Genomic DNA, 24775 nt, shown 5'->3' with positions numbered 1-24775 from the left:
CAGTTGCAGTGGATGTGCAGTGGATGTGAATCATTGACAGTGAAAAAGAAACGAAGAAGATTGACAGTTTTGAAATGTGGTGTTGGAGTCGAATGTTAAAAATTCCATGGACTGCAAGAAGAACAAACAAATCAGTGCTTGAAGAAATTTAATCACTATCCATATACATGAGAAATGTTGATGCAAAATCAGAAACTCTCATACTGCAAGGTTGCAATATTAAGGCTGCAACCAAGCTGTCTCTTCCAGAGCATCGGGAAGCAGTGCAGGATCGTGATGTTTGGAGAAATGTCACCAGAAGTGGGCCACAACTTGACACAACAAGATAACTAATGGTGTGCCCAGGATATTTTTAAGCATTAAAAAATAATTCATTGTCGCAGGAGTTCAGAAGGGGGGGAGATGATTCAATTTCTCTATGTAAATATGTATCATGTTGCTCTGCTCCTGGTGGGAGAGTGTATTTACAAGTCCCAGCGGTTTGCACTATCATAATCGTATCTCAGTATGCAAACCTTATTTGATTGAAACCTACTTGGCCAATTTACATACTTGCTCTGTGTTTTATGCACTCCTAAGCTGCTGGCCAAAAAAAGTTGAAAGGCAGTGAGAAAAATTCTACTAAGTTGGGATGGCCACTTCGAACTTACATTTTTATTTTTATGTGAAAATAGGGAATTATCATAAGGATTTGATGAACTATCATACCGATTAATGCACTCTTGCACCACTAGACAATAATTTGAAAACTGGATGTCATCAATTTAAAAATAAATCAAACTCCTGGAAGTTGCTTAAATCATTATAAAATATGTCAATCCACTTTGTTTGAGTATTGTTACAGATCCACCGGTCCAGATCATGATGGGCTTCTTGGACCTATGACCCTGAAGCCAACAAGCCGCAGATAACTCCTCTTCACGACTGGTTGCTAAGCAACCACAGACACCATCTCAGACGATTAATTTAGGCAGGGTCCTTGTGTCCAATTCCCGTGTTACCTTCCCGGCAAATTAATCCCCCCCAGATAGGGAACCGTGCTTTCAATACCTCACGACTGTTAATCGAGAATGGCCAAGTGGAACAGTAAGTGGGACATTGGCTAATGACTAACTGTAGCGAAAGAGCAGGGCAGAACTCCCATCCAATATTTACACACTAGTCTCTAACCAATGGAGAAAAGACGATCAGAGAGTTCAAAAAGTTTATAAAAGCCAAAAGGACACATATTTACAGAGCAAAAACAGTATCATTAGGAAAGATCTTATCCTTAAGCAAACAAGCCCCTTAGTCAGTTAGCTTAACATGAATCTATGCACATAGGCACCTCAGTCACTCCGGGGAAACGAGATAAGAAAGGGATAGAAAGAAAGCGATGAAGAAGGCGGGGCTTGTTGGCGACCCCTTGCTCATCCGACAAAGACTGCGTTCTTACATTGGTCACAATGTGAAAGAGGAGAGGGAGAGAAAGACAAGGTTTGCACAGTCCTTGAAACTCCTTGAAATTACGGGAAAAATGAAGAAGCATTTTCCATGACTGGAAAATCTGAAAAAAACTTGTTGAAGTCCTTGAAACTCCTGGAAAATTGAGAAAATTGCGCAAATAGAAATAATCTGCCAGGCTCTTGTTCGTGAATTGTTAATTCTAAGAAAACCAGCCTCTTTAAGAAAATGTTATCAAATATATCCTCCCTGGGAATTTACCATTAAAGACACCAAAATGCTTTCTCAAGTGCAAAATCTGCAATGACAGGTCACCGCACAAACTTGCTTTTATGGAATAGTTTATCATAAGAAGGCACAGGACAGCAAAAATGGAGAATCACCAGGACAAATGATAGATGGACACCAAAACGGGCAGAAAAATAAAGAAATGAAGCACACTCGTGATCCAATACAACAAAAGCACACAATACAGGAAATAAAATGAAACAAAAATGGCCATGAGCATCCAATGAAGGCTGCCCTGTGAGGTCTTTTAAAATATACCGGAACCAGGGATCAAAAATGCTCCACTATGAACATGGCTTCAGCCCACAGCTATGACACCCAGCAGAGATGAAGCATCCAGCAGGCGAAGAGATGGTGGACAAAGCGAAGTGGCCAGGGTCCTCAGCGTGCCTGAGTGGAGAACATGTGACCAAATAGTTTTACAACATGACGTCAGGTCATGCATCCATTAAGCAAGTGCTTACGGAAAAGTCCCGATTAAAATTGCGTGAATATAAATATATAAATTATAATCTGCCAAGCCTGTAGAAATTGTTAATTCTGCACTGGCCTATTTAAGAGAACACAAGAGATTGTTACCAATTTTAACCTCCCTTAGGCCTCGCAAAAATGGTTTCTCAGTCCGACACGGATGCACATATGAAGCTAATCCTAATCTCCCCCATGTGGCTAAGTTATTCCTGAGTTAATCCCTTGTAATGTTCTTTTATTCTTTACCCCTAATTATGTGTTAATGGCCTCTGGCATTTATTCATTCAGACCAAAAATATTTGATGACCTCTGGGACTTTGCCCCCATGGGACTTTGCCATGGTTTCAACTTTACACTTTAATTGTAAATCAGTGGTGCTGCTGCGGTGTAGGTGGTAACTGAGACACGCAGCGTGTACAGTACTGTCTGCAGCATGTACAGTGTCTGGGCTTTGCTGCAAAGTTTCAGATACCTCTCTTCACTTGTCTGGCAGTCTGTCATTTCAGGAGAGCACATAACAGTTTCCACAATGCTGAATTATTCGTACAGACAAACGTTTAACAATGTCTAGCAACAGCCGTAGCACGAAGACATCATTAGGAAACTGCAAACGTTTACCAGCGTCATACAACAGCTGTAAACGTAACCCAATGAAGTCATTTGGAAACTTGACAGATGGGATCTTTGTTGGCATACACAAACACAGGCTTAATTAAATGAAAATTCTATTAAGCAATGAAAACCAAAAATCATAAGCTAAATTGTGGGTCGAAGGCTTGGGTAGCTAAAGATGAAAATAAAGGACATAAAGGCATCTAATTTCGTATCATCGAGGATAGAGGCTAAAGGGGCAGAAAACCGGATTGTTATCGATAAAACTGGATGAATGGCCACACTATTCATGACGCATGGGTTTATAGGTAAGAGGAAATGTAACTGAGCTGTGGAAAATCCACTTTATATATTAGTGGGGCAACTTACCATAACAATTGTGCATTTTGTGAGGAAAGCACCAAATTTGGCACACTAGTAGTCTAACATATTGTTGTGAATTCTGGCCCGTCCGGCATGCGATCGGCCGCTTGACTCGAATGGTGACCGCGTCGCCCACCGGAACGGACAATTCAGTCGTGACCCTCTCGGAACAACGCCGGGAGCTAGTCACGGGTGGTGGTTTAACCTCACCACAACTCAGTCCGCATTCTACCCGCGCGAAATAGGGTCCGATCGCCGAATGGTCGATTTACCTAAGTACCCGCGCGGATAGCGTACCGAGAAGTTGTACCACACCGCAGGTCGACTCCGGACACGAACCGCTAAAGCGGCTCGTTCCTTACTACAGGGATAACCGAGCGGAGTTATTGTCGACCTTGACTGTTCAGATTATTTACCGGGTGTTTTAAACCCACTATTAATCCCTTACGTGATGCAAGATGGAGATTCAAACAAAGGAAAGGACGCAGCGAAACAGGGAACAATGGACCAGCACATTTATTACGCGCCACACGGCAGCACGGAAGGCACGTAGATCACAGTCAAGCCAGAAAACACAATAAAAGCAAGCGAAGAGACACACGCAGATCTATGACCGAATAATGCAATTCACACGGCAACATTTATAACAGTTCTACTTCACCAGACTGGCGCCACACACACGTTTCCACAGAACCCAAAAGAAATGGAAGTCACGACTTCCCTGAGCGTGTTGAGTCCTTGGCGACCGTAACTCCGAGTCCCTCTGGCGTGGTCCACTGGGCTCGTGCCTCGCGTCTGCACGTGTCATCCGCCCGACAGGAACAATCACCAAGGACCAGGTTCGACGACCCGTGGCAATTCGACGACCTTCGCCCGACCACGACCAGACCCGAACGAACGACAGAACTTCAACCTCTTCCTCCGAACGAACGAAAACCAAGAGCAAGGACTCCCCAACAACGCTCCACAATTCTCCTTCAGGGACAAGGGAACGATGTTTTTGTCGACCTTCACGCCCACGCCTTTTGTAGGGTAGGGCTCCGCCCTTTGCCCCGCCCCGTTCTTGGCTCCACCTCCCTTCTGGGAGCTTCCCAAAAAGGGGCGTGCCCTCTCGTTCCCCCCTCCCCGCGCCGTACGGGGGACGAGGAAAGTCAGTTTTGGCTCGGGGCCAGGGAATTATTCCCCCAAAATCAGGCCCTCACCTTTTTCACCTTTGATCTCTGGCTCAAATCGCACCTCCCCCATGCCTAAGCACAGAAAAAGCAGGAGGGAAAATCCGGCGGGAGATATTTAAGCGGGAGTTTTGGGCGGGAGATGCCCCTTCGCACCCCCGCTGCTGCTGCCATTCCGCTCCTTTCATCCGTTCCGCGGAGATCGTGACCGCACGGTGCTTGTTGAACGGTGAGTGGCGAAGATGGTGGTAGCGTACTTGTGGAAGGTGGCGTCGTGGTGTGAATGGCGTGATTGTGGGTGTCGTGTAGTGAATGGCGTGATCGTTGAGATGTTGGTTATGGCGATGTTCGTAGTTGTTCTTGCACCAAAGTAACGACAGCAAAAGAAAAACGGCAAACTGAAGAATCACAGCCCGAATGGATCACATATATTCCCTCTATACAACGGGTTTGGGCTAACTACACATGGACTTACCGATATATCTCACCTGAGGACCCTTTATGGTGTATTGCGAATTTACACAGCCGTAACAATATTATGAACAGATTTGGAAATTGGGCCATCTCAAATTCAGCTGCTGATGGCTGTGGCAGCCATTTTCCACTGCCATCAAAAATTTTGAGATGGCCCAATATCCAAATCTGTTCATAATATGATAGGCTACTAGTGTGCCAAATTTGGTGCTTTCCTCACAAAATGCACAATTGTTATGCTATATTTAGCTAAGTTACCCCACTATATGGAGAACATGCATTAGTTGACTTCAAATTTTTGTGAAAATGAGGACAATTATTAATTGCAGTTTACTCCATGTAAGCAATCCATGTAACAGAAGCTGGTGAGTAATGCTGCAAAAGGTACAACTTCGAATGGTTCTGTGGTGTATTTTATTTTGACTGTAGGTATAATAAATATATCCTCCAAAATTAAATAAGGCAATTCTCTGTATGTATATTTGTGTACGTCTGAACTACTACTCCTTTTCTCTTTATAAGGGGGTGAGGTCTGACGGCACCAAACTTCTGCCCTGTCTTGACCATGATGCTCCTCCACCTTCTGTCCTCAGCCAACCCTCTCCATTCTCCAACCACCCCCACCTCACTGATATCCCTTCTCACACAATCTTCCAATCTCAAATGCAGTCTACCTCTTTTCCACCTACCTTGCTCTATTGCTCAACCTTGCTCAACCTATCTGCTCTTTTTGCCATTCTCTCTTCCCCTATCTGCACCAAGTGCCCAGCCCATCTCAGCCGACATTTCACCAATCTCCCCGTCAAGCTCATCTGCACACCAATCTCCTCCCTCAGTTGATCCATCCTACTTCTATACACCCTCTTCACTCCTGCAATCCCCCCTGACCCAGTTGTTCTTGCAAATCTACAGCCTCTGTAGTTGTCTTTCTGTCAGTGCTACCGTCTCCAGACCATAAAGGTAGGCTGGCGTTACCCATGACATCAGAACTTTCTATTTCAATTTCCTTGATATCTTTCTGTCTGTCATTATTCCCTCCATCCTCCTCCAGGCATTCGCACCCACCTTGATCCTCCTCTGCACCTCTGCCTCAGACTTACCATCCCTGGTCACTCTTCCTCCCAGATATTCAAACCTATTTCTCTGTCTGATCTCCTTCCCTCTCTAACTTGATATTCATTTATTTTCTCTGCTGCCTGACCCACATCACCTCGCTCTTCTCCGTACTCATCTTCAGCCTATGTTTCTCAAATGCCTCCTTCCACCTTCCACTCCTCCAGTACTTCCTGTATCTCCCACCCACTCTCCACCACAACAGCTAGATCATCCGCATACAACATCCTCCCCATACCACCCCTCAAGCTCACCTTCCTTCTTACCAGCTCCATCGCAATGATAAACATGAGTGGGCTGAGAGTGCTTCCCTGCCTCAAACCGATGTTCATGCTGAACTCCTCAGACATCCCAGGTCCAACCAAAACTCTTCCCTTCGTTCCCTTGTACATCACTTTCACCAACCTGACTTCTGCTTCCGGCACTCCTATCCATCTCAGTGTCGCTATCACCATCTCTCTTGGGACAGTGTCATGGGCCTTCTCTAGGTCCACAAATCCCAATGCCATCTCAGCTTGTACCTGCAACCTCTTCTACACCAGCTGTCTCAGCACGAACATCTCAACCATCATCTGCCTACCCTTTCTGAACCGTTGCTGCTCTTCTCTGATCTCCATCTCTACACTCTTCCTTGTCCTCCCATCCAGAATCCTCTCCAGCACCTTCATGACATAATTAAGGAGTGTAATGGCCCTGTACTTCCCCAGATCTTGAACATCTCCTTTCCCCTTCCATATTGGTACAATTAACCGTGTCCTCCAATTCTCTGTAATTGAACCCTCTTTCAAACATACATTAAATTGCCTCTTCATCTTACTGACTCTGACTTTTCCCACTCTAATTATCATCTCTGTACACACCTCATCAATGCCTGGCGCTCATCCTCTTCAGTGCCGTCCGCCCTTCTTCCACTGTAATATTCACCAAATACCCTTTCCCCTCTCTGTAACATGGTAGCTTCAGCTCGCTGTTGCTTCCTTCCCGGTTCAACAACTCTTTGAAATATCCTTCCCACACCTTGTCAGGTCAGGTCAGGTCAGGTCAGGCCAGATTAGATCTGTGGTTTGCTTACAGGTACCATGTAAACCTGTATTGATCTGTTCCATGGTCGGGTTGTTGGCGACTAAACCGTCTCCCCCACCAAGTTTCTTGGTGAGGAGGGTGTATGATATGAACACCCAGCAAGATGAAGAACAAAACCTGTCAGAGCACGGAGGAGCTCCTTGTGAGCCAACGGCCATCCATAATCTCGTGCCCAACTGTGTTTGCGAACGTCCTCCTGCAGTTGGGTTACTTTTTATGAGGAGGTTGGTGGCAGGATTTTGCACTCCGGCCACCGCAAAACCCTTCATTCCGCAAAACATTCTAAAAGCATAAAAAAATATGAAAACCCACTCCATGGGAGTGCCTCCTGTGCAGCTGCCCTTCGCAGGGCAGCTCACCACATTACGGGATTGGGGCAAAGCCTTCAGGACCCCCAACCTTTGATGATAGGAGGGAAACTATGGGGTAACCTTCCCGGATCAGATTGTGGAAGTGTGTGTCGGGGTGGTGCTGAGGTGTCGTCCACCAGACGGCGGTCTCCTTGGGTTAAGCTGAGGTCACCCTTCGGGTGGGTGCCTGGAATGTCCTATCCCTAATAGAGGATGATCACCTGTCTCTGTTATCAGCTGAGCTCAAGCATTTGGACATCGGTATTGCACCACTCTCTAAGGTTCGGAGACCGGATTGCGGGGAAATTGTGGCGGGTGGTTACACCTCCCATTGGTTACACCTATGGTTACCATGCCCAAGAAGTTGCTGTAGCTGTGTCCAATAAGATCTGAATGTCAAGGTCTCTGACCTTGATATCGCAGATGATGCAGTCATCTTTGCAGAGACTCGAGATATCCTTTTGGGGGCCCTCGAGGTGCTGAATGAGGAGTCGGAGCCACTGGGATTACGGGTTTCCTGGGTCAAAACTAAGATCCAGGCTTTCAATGACATTGGATGCTGCTATCCTGTCGAACTGTTTTTGGCGAGGATGTTGAAGTCACGGAGAGGTTCACTTACCTCGGCAGTGATATCCAAGTCTGTGCTGGCTGGTCAGCCAGAGGTGAACAGACATCTGGGTCAGGCCTGGGGAGTCATGGATTCACTGGATCATGGGATGTGGTGCTGCCGGTACCTGTGCGGAGGACGAAAGTCTGAGTCTTCAGGTCCTTGGTGCTTCCAGTGTTGCGCTATGGATGTGAGACTTGGACTCTACCAGGGATCTGTGATGGAGACTTAATTCCTTTGGTACCAGATCTCTTCGGACATTCCTTGGCTATCGCTGGTCGGACTTTGTGTCCAATGAGCGGTTGCTGAGAGAGACTCAAATGAGATTTGTTACCTGCTTAGTCTGTGAGCATCAGCTGCGGCTGTTTGGACATGTAGCTCGTTTCCAGATGCTGATCCTGCTCACCAGATTCTCTCAGCGAGGGAGCCTCGTGAGTGGAGGATGCCAATGGGCTGACCACGTGCTTCGTGGTTACAGCAGGTTGATCATCATCTCAAGGAGATGGGGATGGGCCAGGCATCGACCTGGGGGATTTTACATTGAAGAAGTAAGTGGACACAGTGACGCGCTACTCCAGTGCATGCTCTCATACCTGACCTGACCTTCAATACTTCCCCCTTCTCTGTGTCACAACCACCATCCCCATCATGTCCTTGCCGTCCCCATCCCTGTCATGAGCCAATTTGTACATCATCTTTCTCCCACCATCCTCTTCCAACTTGTTATACATCTCCTATTCCACATCATTCCTCGCCTTATCCCCAGCTCTCATTGCTGCTTTCTTCTGCCCATACAGGTGCCGCAACCCTGCATACTCTACTTCTCCATCCTCTTCCAAACCTCCTTCTTTTCACCAACTGCCTTCGCCACCTCTTCCGTCCACCATTTCTGATGTCTATCCCTTGATGCGATGCACCCTTTCCTGACGTCCTTCCACACAAAACTTCTGCAATTCCCCTAAATACCTCTCCATACTTCTTCCACTCCTCCAAAACTACTTTTTCGCAAAGTTTATCATACATGTCTCTCATCCTCTCCTTGTACTCCACAACGACGATTCCCCATACACTTATCCCACCTAATAATATTCCAACCCCTGCTCTTAACCTCTCTCCTTTTCTCCATCCGCACCACAAACACCACATGCTTGTGGTGCATGGTTGTATGCTCTCCCACCCCTGCCTTACAATCTTTAACCCTCCACACTGTCGCTTTCTTACCACCACCAAATCCAGTTCTGTTCTATGTTGTCCACTCCTATAGGTAATCTTGGGGCTTTCCCACTTTTGAAAGAGTGAACTAGCTATGGCCAACCCATTCTTCACCACCAATTCCACCAGCTGTTGTCCATCTATTTTCCTCGTTCCCCAACCAAATTCACCAAAACATTGCTCTTCACATGGCTCCGCTACTACCATATGCACGTTAAAGTCCCCCACAATGCACAGCATCACATCTACCTCAACCATTCCCATCATCCTCTCCAGTGCATCCCTGAATTCCTGCTTCTCCACCCCAGTCCTTCCCGTTTGAGGCCCATATACCAACATATAATACACACCATTTACCTCCATAAATGCCAGAACTATCTTTCCTTCCCATCTTTCAACTCTGGCTACCTGCTTGCTGATCTCTTCCGATACTATTATTCCCACTCCTTCCATCCCCACCCGCATGCAACTTTTGTATCCTCCTCGCCCTGTCTCCTTCAATCTGGTCTCCTGCATACACTCGCTTCATAAGTCACTTTTTAGTTTCGTTTTTTCAGTCACCAGTGTGAGCTTTTTAAGATTGAGAAGGAAGATGTTATGATTCGTTGTTGTTGGTGGTGTTATGTTATGAGTTGTTCTTATCACATTTGGTCTATGCAATAAAAAGCTCTTCCAGCTGAAGCCTTTGTGGTGTTCACTACACCAACCCAACCCTCATACGTGCAGGTTACTGCTTCCTTCCCTCCTCCCTCTCAGATTTTCCTGTTCATAAATTCCCTTGCTAATTTCTGTTGGCTTAATGGTAAATTTAGCTGGCTTAAGATCGTAGGGTCTTGAGTTTGAGCCCCTGTTGTGCCATTGAAATCACACGAGGTGGGTTTACTTAGCCTTTCATCCTCGGTGGGCAAAATGAGCACATGATTACTGGTAACGGGGCACTTTATCAGCCGCACAGCTGCACTTACAGAAAAATGGAGCAACCAGCAGCCACAGGCTGCATACGAAACAACGTGTGTGTGTGTGTGTGTGTGTGTGTGTGTGTGTGTGTGTGTGTGTGTGTGTGTGTGTGTGTGTGTGTGTGTGTCTGTGTGTGTGTGTGTGTGTGTGTGTGTGTGTGTGTGTGTGTGTGTGTGTGTTCTTCCCTGAGCTTAAATTTTGCATGCAAAAAAAACCTATATATATATATATATCCAATGTAACCATTTAAATGTGTAATGGTCATATTTTTCTCTTTACAGATGCCATCAATTGTATTGTCCATGTCTCACCTAAGTGGTGATTTGTGGGTTGGAGATACAATGGGGAATATTCGAGTGTTTTCCTGCAAAGGTGGTGCTTCAGAAACAAAGGTGTGTTTTTAATTTGAAATTACATTGTTTTAGCATTACTTATTTACCTCTGTCTGCATATACTATGGTATAATTGATACTGGCATGTGTATGGCCCATGACAACATGTAACACTGAGTGGGAATCGCACATGGCATGATGGTATGACATTTGGCATGAAGCACTCGAAGCAGTTGAAAGTGCTCCACAATTTAACTAATATGTCTCAACACACTCGTTATCTCAGGTCAGGTCAGGTAAGGGAGCATGTGCTGGAGCAGTGGGTCACTGTTTTCACTTTCCGTCAGTACTCCATGGGCCCCTATCTGGCCATCCCCAGGCAGATGCCCAGTCCATCCCCATCTCCTTGAGATGCTGATCAACCTGCTGAAACCACGAGGCATGTGGTCGGCCCGTTGGCCTCCTCCACTCATGAGGCTCCCTCGCTGAGAGAATCTGGTGAGCAGGATCAGCGTCTGAAAACGAGGCACATGTCCAGACAGCTGCAACTGAGGCTCATGGACCCGACAGGTAAAAAAAAAAATCATTTGAGCATCTCAGCAAATGCTGGTCAGATACAAAGTCTGACCAGTGATAGCCAAGGATTCTCCGAAGAGATCTAGTACCGAAGGAATTAAGTTTCCATCTCCGATCCCTGGTCAGAGTCCGAGTCACACATTCATAGAGGACGACTAAGTACCAAGGACCTGAAGTCTTGGACTTTTGTTTTTTGATGATGAACTCCCCTGATGAAGTACACACCCCTGATGAACTTCAGTAACAAGTGGAAATATGTCAGAGATGGTATCACCACATCTCACAGCACTCTCAGTTCCAGAGTATAGTTCAAACATCAAATTGATGAGTTTTGGTGGCACCCCACGAAGACCAAGAATCCTCCAGAGGACATCCCGATGCACTGATTGGAACACTGCAGAAATCAACAATGGCTGCAAGCAGCCCCTACCGAAACAACCCCCGTCTGCATTTGGTGTTGACCCGAAGAGAAAGGTCAATCATTGACCTCTTTGTTGTGAAGCCTGAGTGCTCTGGGTGCTGGTGCTCAAGCAGATGGTGGCAAACCCTCTCAAGAATTATCGGAGCGAAGACCTTTCGGTAGTTATTGCAATCGTGGTGATCACCTTTCCCTTTCTGGAGAGGGACAACAAGGCCCCTCCTCTTGTCAGTTTGGATGATGCCTGTGTTCCAGGCAAAGCATAGAACTGCATGCAAGGACATGAGTACAGCATTTTCACCAGTCTTGAGAAGATCAGTGTGGATGCCGCAGATCCCAGGAGCTTTACCCTATTTCAACCCGTTCACCGCAGCCTGTGTTTCCACAAACGAAGGTGGATCACAGTCGATTGGTGGGTCAGCAAAAGGGATAGTGACACCCCTGACATCAAACTCAACACCTGGTGGGTCAGCCTAGTACAGCCACTCAAAGTAACTGGCCCAGCGGGCCTTCACTTCGGTCTCCTCTGTCAAAAGCCATGGTCGAGGTGTACTGGGTGCAGGTAGTGGTGTTGGTGCAGCAACAGAAATTGGTGTAAATGAGATATTGGAGACAGTTTTTGTGGGTGCTGAGACAATTAAATATGTAGATTCTTCATTCTGCAGGAAGAATCATAAACATAGAATTCTGTGCAGTTTTGAAGGAGCAGGAGTTAGGGACATTGAAGGAAGGGAAAACGATATTGTATCGGGTCATGGCAGGAAGAAGTTGGTTGTGGTACACCTCGGTCCGAATGATATAGGGAAAGTTTACTCAGAGGTTTTGAAAAATAGATACACGATATTGGGTAAGCGGCTGAAAGCAAAGGGTTGCGAGGTCATGTTTTCTGGGATTCTCCCAAGATTAGGAAACTATCAAAATTATGAGCAGAGCAATAGACGTCAACCAATGACTGGAAAAATGGTGTTGGGATGAAGATTTTATATTTAAGAAGCAGTGGGAATCATTTAGGGGACAAAGGGAGTGTTTCTGGAATGATGGCCGTATGTTAAACAGAAAGGGGGCAGCAAGGTGTGCAGTGGGAATTGAAGGAATTCAAGATTTTTTTTATGTCAGTGGAGGGTGGAGAAGGTATTAAGCAAGGAACGGATGAAGTAATTGTGATTCGTAAGGCCAGGCAAGAAAATAGAATTTCAGGAAGGTAAAAGTTAAATATATTCTATACCAATGCCAGAAGTTTAAATAATAAGATGGAAGACCTTGAAGCGAAAGTGGATAGCAAGGAGTACGATATTGTTGCAGTGAGTGAGACATCGTTTGAGGTGTAGAGTAACTGGAGGACATGATTAGAAGATGTATCGGTGTTTGAGGAGGAGAGTAACTGGAGGATGTGATTAGAAGGCTACAAGGTGTATCGGTATGATAAGAAAGCGAGAATTGGAGGAGGAGTAGCAATCTGGGTAAAGGACAGCAATGCATCAAGAGAAGGGGTGACGTTAAGGAAGGAATAAATGTTGAGCATTCTGTATGGGAAGAGATTAGAGATTGAATAAACAGTAAGATACTGGTAGGATGCTTTTCTAAGGCTCTGGTCCAGGTGTGAAGGAAGAGGAGGCAGGAGGAGTACATGAAGTATTCAAAAGGGCATGTGGTAAGGGAAGAGTATTGATGATGGGGAATTTTAACTTGCCAGGGATAGATTGGGTTCAGGAACAGGAAAAGGGCAGAGCAGATGAGGATTTCCTAGTTTTATTCCAAGATTGCTTTTTAACCCAGTTTGTAGATCAGCCCAGGAGGGGGAGTGCAGTGTTAGACCTCCTTTTAAGTAGCGATCCCAATGTGGTGGAGGAGGTGAAGGTAGTGGAGCATTTAGGAGCAAGTGACCATAACATTGTGTGTGCAAAGATTATTTTATGGGTTCGAGTTCAGGATAGGAGGGTAAGGCTGTTTAGATTTCAGGAAGGCAAACGTTGAGGGTATGAGGAGAGAATTGGGTGATGTAGATTGGTCCACTTTAACAACAGGACGATCAGCATCAGAGAAATGGGAAACCTTCAAGGAACAAATGTGTAGAATGCAGAGTAAGTACTTTCCAATGAGGTATAAAACGAAGTAGAAAGAGACCAGGGTGGTTGAGCAGTGAGATAAGGAACTCTATTAAGGAGAAGCAAAAGGCATTTATTGGATTTAAAATAACAGGACTGGAGTTAGATTTATATCACTATCAGAGTAAACAGAGGCAAGTGAAGAAAATAACTCTGCCAGCCAAAAGAGAGTATGAGAAGGACATGGCTAAGAATATTAAACATAACAGCAAGGCTTTCTTTAAGTATATCAGGGGAAAAGAACAGGTTAGGACCAGTGTGGGCCCATTGAGGAATAGCCCCGGGAGAGTGGTTTGTGAGGAAAGTGAGATGGCAGGCTTATTTAACAGGTATTTATCTTCAACTTTTACACAAGAACAGTCAGGAGAATTGCCAATAGCTGAGAGTATCTATCAAGGAGGTGAGGAAGGGCTTTTACAGAAGATCCAGGTTGGAATGGAGGAAGTAAAGGAAGAGCTCGGTAATCTCAGAGAAGATAAGGCTTTGGGGCCAGATAATATGCACCTGAGAGTATTGATGGAGGTGGCCGAGCAGGTAAGGGAGATGTTTATGGTTATTTTCAATGGTTCACTGGAGGATCGGAGAGTATCAAATGTAACACCATTATTTAAGAAAGGATTCAGGGAATAATTGGGAAACTATAGACCTGATAGTTTGACTTCTGTTGGAGAAAGGTGTTGGAGACATTAATTAGGGACCAGATGAGGAACCATTTAAATAAATACATACTAAGTAAAGGTAGTCAGCATGGGTTTACCAAATATAGTTCCTGTCTAACAAATCTTTTGGAGTTATATGAAGCAGTGTCTGATTGGGTGGATGAGAGAAAGGTAGTGGACATAGTATACTTAGACTTTAAGAAGGCATTTGATAAGGCACCACATCGGAGGTTGTTAGCTAAAGTGAGGGCTTGTGGAGTGGCTGGTCAGGTAGCTAATGGGATTACAAACTGGCTTAGTAATAGGAAGCAAAGAGTGGCTGTGAGTGGGAGGATGTCTTGCTGGGAGGATGTAAGTTGCGGGGTACCTCAGGGATCATTACTCGGACCATTACTATTCATCATTTTCGTCAACGATTTGGATAATGGGGTGAAGAGTAAGCTTTCCAAATTTGTAGATGACACAAAGCTTGGAGGTAAGGTGGATAGCAAAGGAAAGTGATCAGATTCAGGAAAGTATTGATACTTGCATAGATTGGGCAAAAGTTTGGCAGATGGAATTTAGCCTGAGTATGTAAGGTGTTGGGGATGGGGAAGATCAATGAAAATAGATTACAGGATACAAGGGGTAATTTTGGAGCATGTCACACAGAAGAAGGATCTGGGGGTGGTAATAAATATGGGAGGTAAGCAGGCAGCACAGTGCCAGGCAGCTATCGGAAAAGCAAATCGGGTTTTAGGTTGTATTCGGAGGGGGATCATTTATAAATCAAGAGGTGGTGTTTACATTGTACAGGAATTTAGTGAGGGCCACATCTAGAATATTGTGTGCAGTTTTGGTCACCACAATTCCGGAAGGACATAAAAGTGGTAGAGAGGGTTCACCGCAGATCAACTAGATTGATTCCAGGCCTAACTTGACTCAGCTATGAGGAGCGGCTGAAGGAGACAGGGCTTTATACAGTAGAAAGGAGGCGGTTATGAGGAGATATGTTGGAGATGTTTAAGATAATGAAAGGTATAGATAAAATAAGTGCAGATGAATTATTCAACAGAGTTGACAGTGATAGGACCAGGGGCCTTAGCCTGAGAGTAAAGAAGAGGAGAGTTAAGATGGTAGCAAGGCAGGGGATTTTTACTCGGAGAGTAGTTAATTAATTCATGGGATGGCATCTCTGGAAAGGTAGTGGCAGCAGAAAAAGTATATAAGTTTAAATTATAGTTAGATAGGTACCTGGAAGTTATGGGGATGTTGATATGACTTTTTGGTAGTTTGAGCATTGATGGGTGATTGTATGCATCTGTACGGAGTGCTGAAGGTGGGGGTCGAGTCAAGGGGGGGTTGTGTGGTTGATGTGTGTTTTTAAACAAGCCCATGCCCCCTCCCCTGAGGGTAAGAAAAAAAGGAAATTAAAAAAATTATGCATGTTCTTCCTTGGATCTTGTGCAGATAAATTAGTACGGTGTTCGCGTAGGCATGATCAGCTGAATGGCCTCCACCTGTTAGATTTCCTTGTATTTCCTTGTATAGCCCACCACCCTTCGCTCTAACGACAATACACCGACGGATGGGCTTGGATGAACGCAATACACAAATTCCTGTGTAAACAGGATGAAAATCACTTGACCACAGACATGCTCTACCCCCTCACAGTTTCCTCACACATGTGCCTCCTTGTCCACCCTTAAAGCAGTACAGTTTTATGTCTCAACTTCCTGAACAGCTCAGCTCTGCCATTAAGCCTGGTACTGTAACTCTGGTCAATGGTATCCAGTGTCCCTTGAGAGACTAAATTATTATTTGCCTTTCGGTGAGTTCCAAGACATCCACTGGCAACATCAAGGATGGTAGTCTTGAAGGCACTCCACAACTCTTCAGGATTCCCCAATGCACCCAGACCCCCCCCCCCCACCAAATTCCCAGTCAGCCTGCTCGCAAATTCCTCAGCTACCCTCTCATCCTTGAGGTTGCCAACATCCAGCCTCGGCTGGGATGGGCCCATTCTCACAGGTTTTAGCTGCACCTTCAGAGTTGCTCCATCAAGCCTAATGGCGGTATTGAGGAGCTGAGCACTCTGGTAAACCCTGCAGTTCTGGATCATCCTCCAGTGACCATTAATGAGCACATGGTCAATCTCCTTTGCCACACCACCAACGTTGGAATACCAAGTCCAGCGATGAGCCTGTGGGCGATGAAACCATGAACCAGCCACCATAATTCCAGGACTTCTTGCAAAGTCATGGAACTTGATGCTATTCTGATTCACAGTTCCAGACCCATGGGGACCAACACACATCTCATAACCATCCCTATCAGTTCTAGTCGATGCATTGAAATCCCCCAAGACTAGAAGAGTATCTCGCCTGGGGCACTGATCGACCACAGACTCGAGCGTGGCATTGAATGCGTCCTTCATGGTGAGATCACTCTCCTCAGTCGGAGCATATGCAGAGACCAGGAAAATGACACCCAAGGAGTGACGAATCCTTCGTCTCATAATCCGCCCGTTGACAGGCGTTACCTCAATTATCATTGGAGTCAGCTTATTGGACACAGCTAAAGCAACTCTTTTGGCATGGTAACCATCAGAGCGACCAGACCAATAGTAGGTCTAACCACCCGCTATGATCGCGCCGCAATCCGGTCAAAAAACCTCAGAGTGCTGCAACACCGATGTCCAAATGTTTGAGCTCGGATGATAACAGAGACAGGTGATCATCCTCTCTTAGGGATAGGACATTCCAAGCACCCACCCAAAGGGACCACCTCAGGCTAACCCAAGGAGACTGCCGTCTGGTGGACGACACCTCAGCACCTCTCTCCCACACACCTCTGTAATCTGACCCAGGAAGTATACTTTGTGCTTTTCTTCCCATCAAGGAATGGGGGTCCCGAAGGCTTTGACCCAATTCCGTCATCCGCTGCCATGCAAAGGGCAGCGGCACAAGAGGTACTCCCACGGAGTGGGTTTTCAGTTTTTACTTACGCAATCTTTGATGACTTCCGTCCTCTGTTTGTGTGTTTGTGTGTTTGTTTGTAGGCACGATAACTCGAACGGAAGAAGCTACCAATGTCAAATTGCACCAGGTGATTCAGGAGGGTGATGGCTCGTGCTGATTAGATTTTGGTCAAAATCGGTCAAAGGTCAAGGTCACAGTGAGGTCAAACATCCAAAAAAAAGTTATAACTCGAGAATGGAAGAAGCTACCAATGTCAACGTGCATCACGTGATTTAGGAGGGTGATGGCTTGCGCTGATTAGATTTTGGTCAAAATCGGTCAAAGGTCAAGGTCACAGTGAGGTCAAACATAATTCCGTAAATTCACGTGGAGAAATGGAGTATTTTTGCTTCGCTCGACGTAACGAGTTCGTTTTAACTTCGATTTTAATTTTGTCTTCGGTTTTTGCGATCGCTTTGGACGCTTAAAACTCGGTTGTCGAAATTCTGGTAAAAATCGGATGTTTTGGAGACGTTTTAAGATTGTATAAAAAATATTTCACTCGACGCGTCACGGGTCGTCCCATGATGCAGTGCGCTCGAGCAGACGCATCGTTGAGTCACGTTAAGGTTTTCCGTGTGTGCGCTGACGGTGTTTTCGATAAGGCCAAAAAAAAAAAATGTTGCATTGGCGTAACGGGTCACTGAAAAATAGGGTAGGTCGGTCGGGATCTTTTTTTTATTTTTTTTTTTATTTTTTTCCTAATAAATCCCTCCCAAAATCTCCCCCGGCTCGAGTACCACCCTTTTTGTCGGCGGGTTCTGTCCGAAACACTTCCGGGTTTTTACGATCGCGATCGCAATCAACAAGATACTTAAACGATAGCAAAACAACAAAAATAGCAATAAAATAGGGTCGGAAAAATTTTTCGATAGCAAAAAAACAAAAAAAAAAACGTAGCGTCGGCAGAATTTTTAGGGTCGGGCGGGTTACGCCAATGCAACATTTTTTTTTTTTGGCCTAAAGATGGTGTTTAAAAGTCATTTTTTATCCCAATAAAGGTTACCGTCGCATGCCTGACTCGCTAAGCCGTTGGATTATGTAAAGATTGTTGGTGGATGCCCGAATATTACGGTTTTGTGACTTTGAGAAAATAATATAAAATAAATGTGTGGAGAAATGGAGATTTTTACTTCGCTCGACGTTACGAGGACGTTTTAACTTTGATTTTAATTTTGTCTTCGGTTTTTGCGATCGCTTCGGACGCTTAAAACTCGGTTGTCGAAATTCTGGTAAAAATCGGATGTTTTGGAGACGTTTTAAGATTGTATAAAAAATATTTCACTCGACGCGTCATGGGTCGTCCCATGAGGCAGTGCGCTCGAGCAGACGCATTGTTGAGTTACGTTAAGGTATAATATAATTGCGTGGAGAAATGGAGATTTTTGCTTCGGTCGACGTTACGATTTTTGATGGTTTGGGACAGAATCATCATAGAAACTTCTGGTTTGCATCGCTACCTTCTCTCGAGACAGCTTTTGTTAGACGAGGTCAGAGGTCAAGTTGACGATTTCGTAAGTACCAGTCTATCACTGCTTGTTTGTTTGTTTGTTTGTTTGTTTGTTGGCACGATAATTCGAGAACAGAAAAAGCTACCAATGTCAAATTACACCACGTAATTCAGGAGGGTGATGGCTCGTGCTGATTAGATTTTGGTCAAAATCGGTCAAAGGTCAAGGTCACAGTGAGGTCAAATATTCGATTTTTGATGGTTTGGTACAGATAACTCTAGAACGGAAGAAGCTACCAATGTCAAATTACACCACGTGATTCAGGAAGGTGATGGTTAGTGCTGATTCGATTTTGGTCAAAGGTCAAGGTCACAGTGAGTTCAAACATCCAAAAGATTCGATTTTTGATGGTTTGGTACAGAATCATCGTAGAAACTTCTGGTTTGTGTCGCTACCTTCTCAAGAGACAGCTTTTATTGGAGAGGGTCAGAGGTCAAGTTGACGATTTCGTAAGTACCAGTCTATGACTGCTTGTTTGTTTGTTTGTAGGCACGATAACTCTAGAACAGAAGAAGCTACCAATGTCAAATTACACCATGTAATTTAGGAGGGTGATGGCTAGTGCTGATTAGATTTTGGTCAAAATCGGTCAAAGGTCAAGGTCACAGTGAGGTCAAATATTCGATTTTTGATGGTTTGGTACAGATAACTCAAGAACGGAAGAAGCTACCAATGTCAAATTACAAAACGTGATTCAGGAGGGTGATGGCTAGTGCTGATTAGATTTTGGTCAAAATCGGTCAAAGGTCAAGGTCACAGTGAGGTCAAACATCCAAAAAATAACTCGAGAACGGAAGAAGCAACCATGTCAAATTACACCACGTGATTCAGAAGGGTGATGGCGAGCGCTGATTAGATTTTGGTCAAAATCAGTCAAAGGTCAAGGTCACAGTGAGGTCAAACATCCAAAACATTCGATTTTTTTGATGGTTTGGTACAGAATCATCGTAGAAACTTCTGGTTTGCGTCGCTACCTTCTCTTGAGACAGCTTTTATTCGACAAGGTCAGAGGTCAAGTTGACGATTTCGTAAGTACCAGTCTATGACTGCTTGTTTGTTTGTTTGTTTGTCGGCATGATAACTCGAGAACGGAAGAAGCTACCAATGTCAAATTCCACCACGTGATTCAGGAGGGTGATGGCTCGTGCTGATTAGATTTTGATCAAAATCGGTCAAAGGTCAAAGTCACAGTGAGGTCAAATATTCGATTTTTGATGGTTTGGTACAGATAACTCGAGAACGGAAGAAGCTACCAATGTCAAATTAGAGCACGTGATTCAGGAGGGTGATGGCTAGTGCTGATGAGATTTTGATCAAAATTGGTCAAAGGTCAAGGTCACAGTGAGGTCAAACATCCAAAAAATGAGAATGGAAGAAGCTACCAATGTCAAATTACACCATGTGATTCAGGAGGGTGGCTCGCGCTGATTAGATTTTGGTCAAAATCGGTCAAAGGTCAAGGTCACAGTGAGGTCAAATATTCGATTTTTGATGGTTTGGTAAGAGAACTCGAGAACGAAAGAAGCTTCCAATGTCAAATTACACCACGTGATTCAGGAGCGTGATGTCAAGTGCTGATGAGATTTTGGTCAAAATTGGTCAAAGGTCAAGGTCACAGTGAGTTCAAACATCCAAAACATTCGATTTTTGATGGTTTGGTACAGAATAATCGCATAAACTTCTGGTTTGCATCGCTACCTTCTCCAGAGACAGCTTTTATTTGACAAGGTCAGAGGTCAAGTTGACGATTTCGTAAGTACCAGTCTATGACTGCTTGTGTGTTTGTTTGTGTGTTTGTTTGTAGGCTCGAGAATGGAAGAAGCTACCAATGTCAAATTACACCACGTGATTCAGGAAGGTGATGGCTAGTGCTGATTAGATTTTGGTCGAAATCAGTCAAAGGTCAAGGTCACAGTGAGGTCAAATATCCGATTTTTGATGGTTTGTGCAGATAACTCGAGAACGGAAGAAGCTACCAATGTCAAATTACACCACGTGATTCAGGAGGGTGATGGCTAGTGCTGATTAGATTTTGGTCAAAATCGGTCAAAGGTCAAGGTCACATTGAGGTCAAACATCCAAAACATTCGATTTTTGATGGTTTGGTGCAGAATCATCGTAGAAACTTCTGGTTTGCGTCGCTACCTTCTCAAGAGACAGCTTTTATTGGACAGGGTCAGAGGTCAAGTTGACGATTTCGTAAGTACCAGTCTATGACTGCTTGTTTGTTTGTTTGTAGGCACGATAAATCGAGAAAGGAAGAAGCTACTAATGTCAAATTACACCACGTGATTCAGGAAGGTGATGGCTAGTGCTGATTAGATTTTGGTCAAAATCGGTCAAAGGTCAAGGTCACAGTGAGGTCAAACATAAATCCGTAAATTCATGTGGAGAAATGGAGTATTTTTGCTTCGCTTGACGTTACGAGTTCGTTTTAACTTCGATTTTAATTTTGTCTTCGGTTTTTGCGATCGCTTAGGACGCTTAAAACTCGGTTGTCGTAATTCTGGTAAAAATCGGATGTTTTGGAGACGTTTTAAGATTGTATAAAAAATATTTCACTCGACGCGTCACGGGTCGTCCCATGATGCAGTGCGCTCGAGCAGACGCGTCGTTGAGTCACGTTCAGGTTTTGCGTGTGCGCGCTGACGGTGTTTTCGATAAAGATGGTGTTTAAAAGTCATTTTTTTATCTAAATAAAGGTTATCGTCGCATGCCTGACTCGCTGAGCCATCGGATTATGTGAAGATTGTTGGAGGATGGCCGAATATTATGGTTTTGTGACTGATAAAATAATATTAAATAATTGCGTGGAGAAATGGAGATTTTTGCTTCGGTCGACGTTACGATTTTTGATGGTTTGGTATGGATTCATCGAATAAACCTCTGGTTTGCGTCGCTACCTTCTCTCGAGACAGCTTTTATTAGACAAGGTCAGAGGTCAAGTTGATGATTTCGTAAGTACCAGTCTATGACTGCTTGTTACTGATGAAATCTAAAGATTTTGTAAGTTTATTGATGACTTCCGTTTCTGTTTGTTTGTTTGTAGGCACGTAACTCGAGAACAGAAGAAGCTACCAATGTCAAATTACACCACGTGATTCAGGAGGGTGATGGGTTGGGCTGATTAGATTTTGGTCAAAATCGGTCAAGGTCAAGGTCACAGTGAGGTCAAACATCCAAAAAAAAGTTATAACTCGAGAACGGAAGAAGCTACCAATGTCAAATTACACCACATGATTCAGGAGGGTGATCGCTTGGGCTGTTTAGATTTTGGTCAAAATCAGTCAAAGGTCAAGGTCACAGTGAGGTCAAACATTTGATTTTTGATGGTTTGGTGCAGAATCATCGTAGAAACTTCTGGTTTGTGTTGCAACCTTCTCTCGAGACAGCTTTTATTAGACAAGATCAGAGGTCAAGTTGATGATTTCGTTCGTACCAGTGTATGACTGCTTGTTTCTTATGAAATCTCAAGATTTCGTAAGTATATTGATGACTTCGGTCCTCTGTTTGTGTGTGTGTTTGTTTGTTTGTCGGCACGATAAGTCGAGAATGGAAGAAGCTACCAATGTCAAATTACACCATGTGATTCAGGAGGTTGATGGCTAGCGCTGATTAGATTTTGGTCAAAATCGGTCATAGGTCAAGGTCACAGTGAGGTCAAACATCCAAAAAAGAGTTATTACTCGAGAATGGAAGAAGCTACCAATGTCAAATTACACCACGTGATTCAGGAGGGTGATGGCTAGCACTGATTTGAGTTTAGTCAAAATCGGTCATAGGTCAAGGTCACAGTGAGGTCAAACATCCAAAAAAGAGTTATTACTCGAGAATGGAAGAAGCTACCAATGTCAAATTACACCACGTGACTCAGGAGGGTGATGGCTAGCGCTGATTAGATTTTGGTCAAAATCGGTCAAAGGTCAAGGTCACAGTGAGGTCAAACATTCGATTTTTGATGGTTTTGTACACAATCATCGTAGAAACTTCTGGTTTGCTTCGCTACATTCTCAAGAGACAGCTTTTATTAGACAAGGTCAGAGGTCAAGTTGACGATTTTGTAAGTACCAGTCTATGACTGATTCTCTTTTTCATTTGTGGGTTTTGCGGAATGAGGTGTTTTACGGTGGCCGGTGTGCAAATCCTGCCACCAACCTCCTCAAAAAAGTAACCCAACTGCAAGAGGGCATCCACAGACACAACAGGGCACGAGATATGGATGGCCGTTTGCTCACAAGAAGCCCCTACGCCCTTTGACACATTTTGTTTTTTCCTGCTGGGTGTACATATCCATACACCCTCCTCACCAGGAAACCTATGGGAGATGGTTTAGTCCTCGACAACCTGTCCATGAATGAGTTTAGTTCAGGTTGATATGGTACCTGTAACAAGTAACAGATCTATTCTGGCCTGACCTGACAATAATTGGATTCGCTGTATATGCTTGATATCCCTATTGTCGTGTGTGTGTGTGTGTGTGTGTGTGTGTGTGTGTGTGTGTGTGTGTGTGTGTGTGTGTGTGTGTGTGTGTGTGTGTGTGTGTGTGTGTGTGTGTGTGTGTGTGTCTGCAATGTGAGGCTCCACAGCACAAACCAGCAAACCGATTATTTTTCAAATGGTAGTCCTTCAAAAATAGGGTGTCTATTTACCGTTATTTTTTATGAGGAGTGCCAGTTGGCAAAATACGCAATAGGAAAAATCTTGCCAGGCAGAGGAACAATTGTATGTGAACCAATAAGTCTTGGCAATGAATCTTCGTCGGTGGATCAGTCAGAATGAAAAGCATCGTATCCAGCGCTTTGATCCTCGCGAATCCCTCGTTGCCTACCGGCTTGTCCCTTTATTATCCCCTTTACAATTACCTGCCTTTATAATTCACCAACAGAGCCTACACGTCGCTTAGTCGTCCTGTTTGCCAAAAATTGCTGTATTTGTCACTTTGCGGACTCAAAACAGCCTCTGAGACCGTGGGCACATATTCTATGTTACTTCCCTCACAAAGTTGTATCAATGCCCTCACTTCAGAGCTTGTAGCTTCCACCTCCCCTCTCTCACTCCACCCATACATCCCTGGCTTTGGGCGAGAAGGAGAAGGAAAGGAAGACAAATCTACCCATGCATTAAGTGCTTTAATCCCCTCCCCCCTCCAACCCTACCTCCACCCCTTCCCCATCTTCACATCCTGCTCCCCCCCTCCCCCCACCCACCTTTGCGCCCCGTTCGTCCTGATAGCCCTTCCTGTTAGAAATGTCTCACACATGATGACAGGCTTTGACAGGCACCTGTGTTTTTCGGGGGAGGGGAAGGGAAGGGAAGGGAAGGATGACAAATTTACCCATGCGAAGAGCGTTTTAACCTCAGTAATGCCCAGGTAAAAAAGGTTATTGTCATACCCTCTGCCACCATCACGAGGTGGCACTACACAGTACACATTTACATTGATAGTTTATGCCTCCTCCTCCTCCTCTCCGCCTTCCCCACACGAGGCTGTGGCCACATAGCCTATGTTACCTCCCACACAACGTTGCATTTGTACCCTTAGTTTGGAGTTTGTAACTTAAAATATGTGGCTGTGTATAAGGAACAAATCCAGAGAGAGAGGTGTGTGTGTGTCTTTGTATATTTATGTATATTTATGTATATATATATATATATATATATATATATATATATATATATATATATATATATATATATATCGGTTGTGGGGGGTGGATGGAGTAATTTCCACGGAAAGGTAGGATTGTATTGTAAAGAATAGCTTGGTCTGTGGATGTGTCAGAGACATCTCAATGTAAAGTATGTAGGGAAAGTGTGAGCTTAAGTGTGACTCGTCACCACACGGGGGGTGGTGCTGTGTTAAATTAGGTAGGGTTTAAGGATAATTTCCCCCAGTATGTGATTGCCCGCCTGTGACCTTTTCCTTTGTTTTACATTTCAAGACAGGCGAAAAAAGGGATCACATCCTTAAAACAACGACAACCGAGCCACACGTCCGAGCAGGCAAAAACCCTGCCTCCAGGGGTGACA

General features: G+C 44.6%; 1 protein-coding gene across 12 annotated transcripts in view; it reads left to right on the top strand.

Annotated features, from left to right (window-relative positions):
* Nucleotides 1-24775, top strand: part of LOC147018349 (F-box/WD repeat-containing protein 9-like) — a 99001-nt gene that overhangs the window by 48085 nt on the left and 26141 nt on the right. For all 12 annotated transcript variants that reach the window (XR_015062344.1, XR_015062343.1, XM_085897930.1 and 9 more), the window contains exon 8: nucleotides 10427-10537. Coding sequence is in view for 10 of the 12 variants with exons in the window: in XM_085897930.1 (XP_085754056.1) it covers nucleotides 10427-10537 (111 nt within the window). In the remaining 2 variants the exon portion in view is untranslated. The remainder of the gene's footprint in view (nucleotides 1-10426; nucleotides 10538-24775) is intronic.

The sequence above is a fragment of the Eptatretus burgeri genome, chromosome 10, assembly GCF_056783735.1.
Source record: "Eptatretus burgeri isolate ZD-2024b chromosome 10, Ebu_testis_v1, whole genome shotgun sequence".
Lineage (NCBI taxonomy): Eukaryota > Metazoa > Chordata > Myxini > Myxiniformes > Myxinidae > Eptatretus > Eptatretus burgeri.
This window is presented reverse-complemented; position numbering and strand designations above follow the sequence as displayed.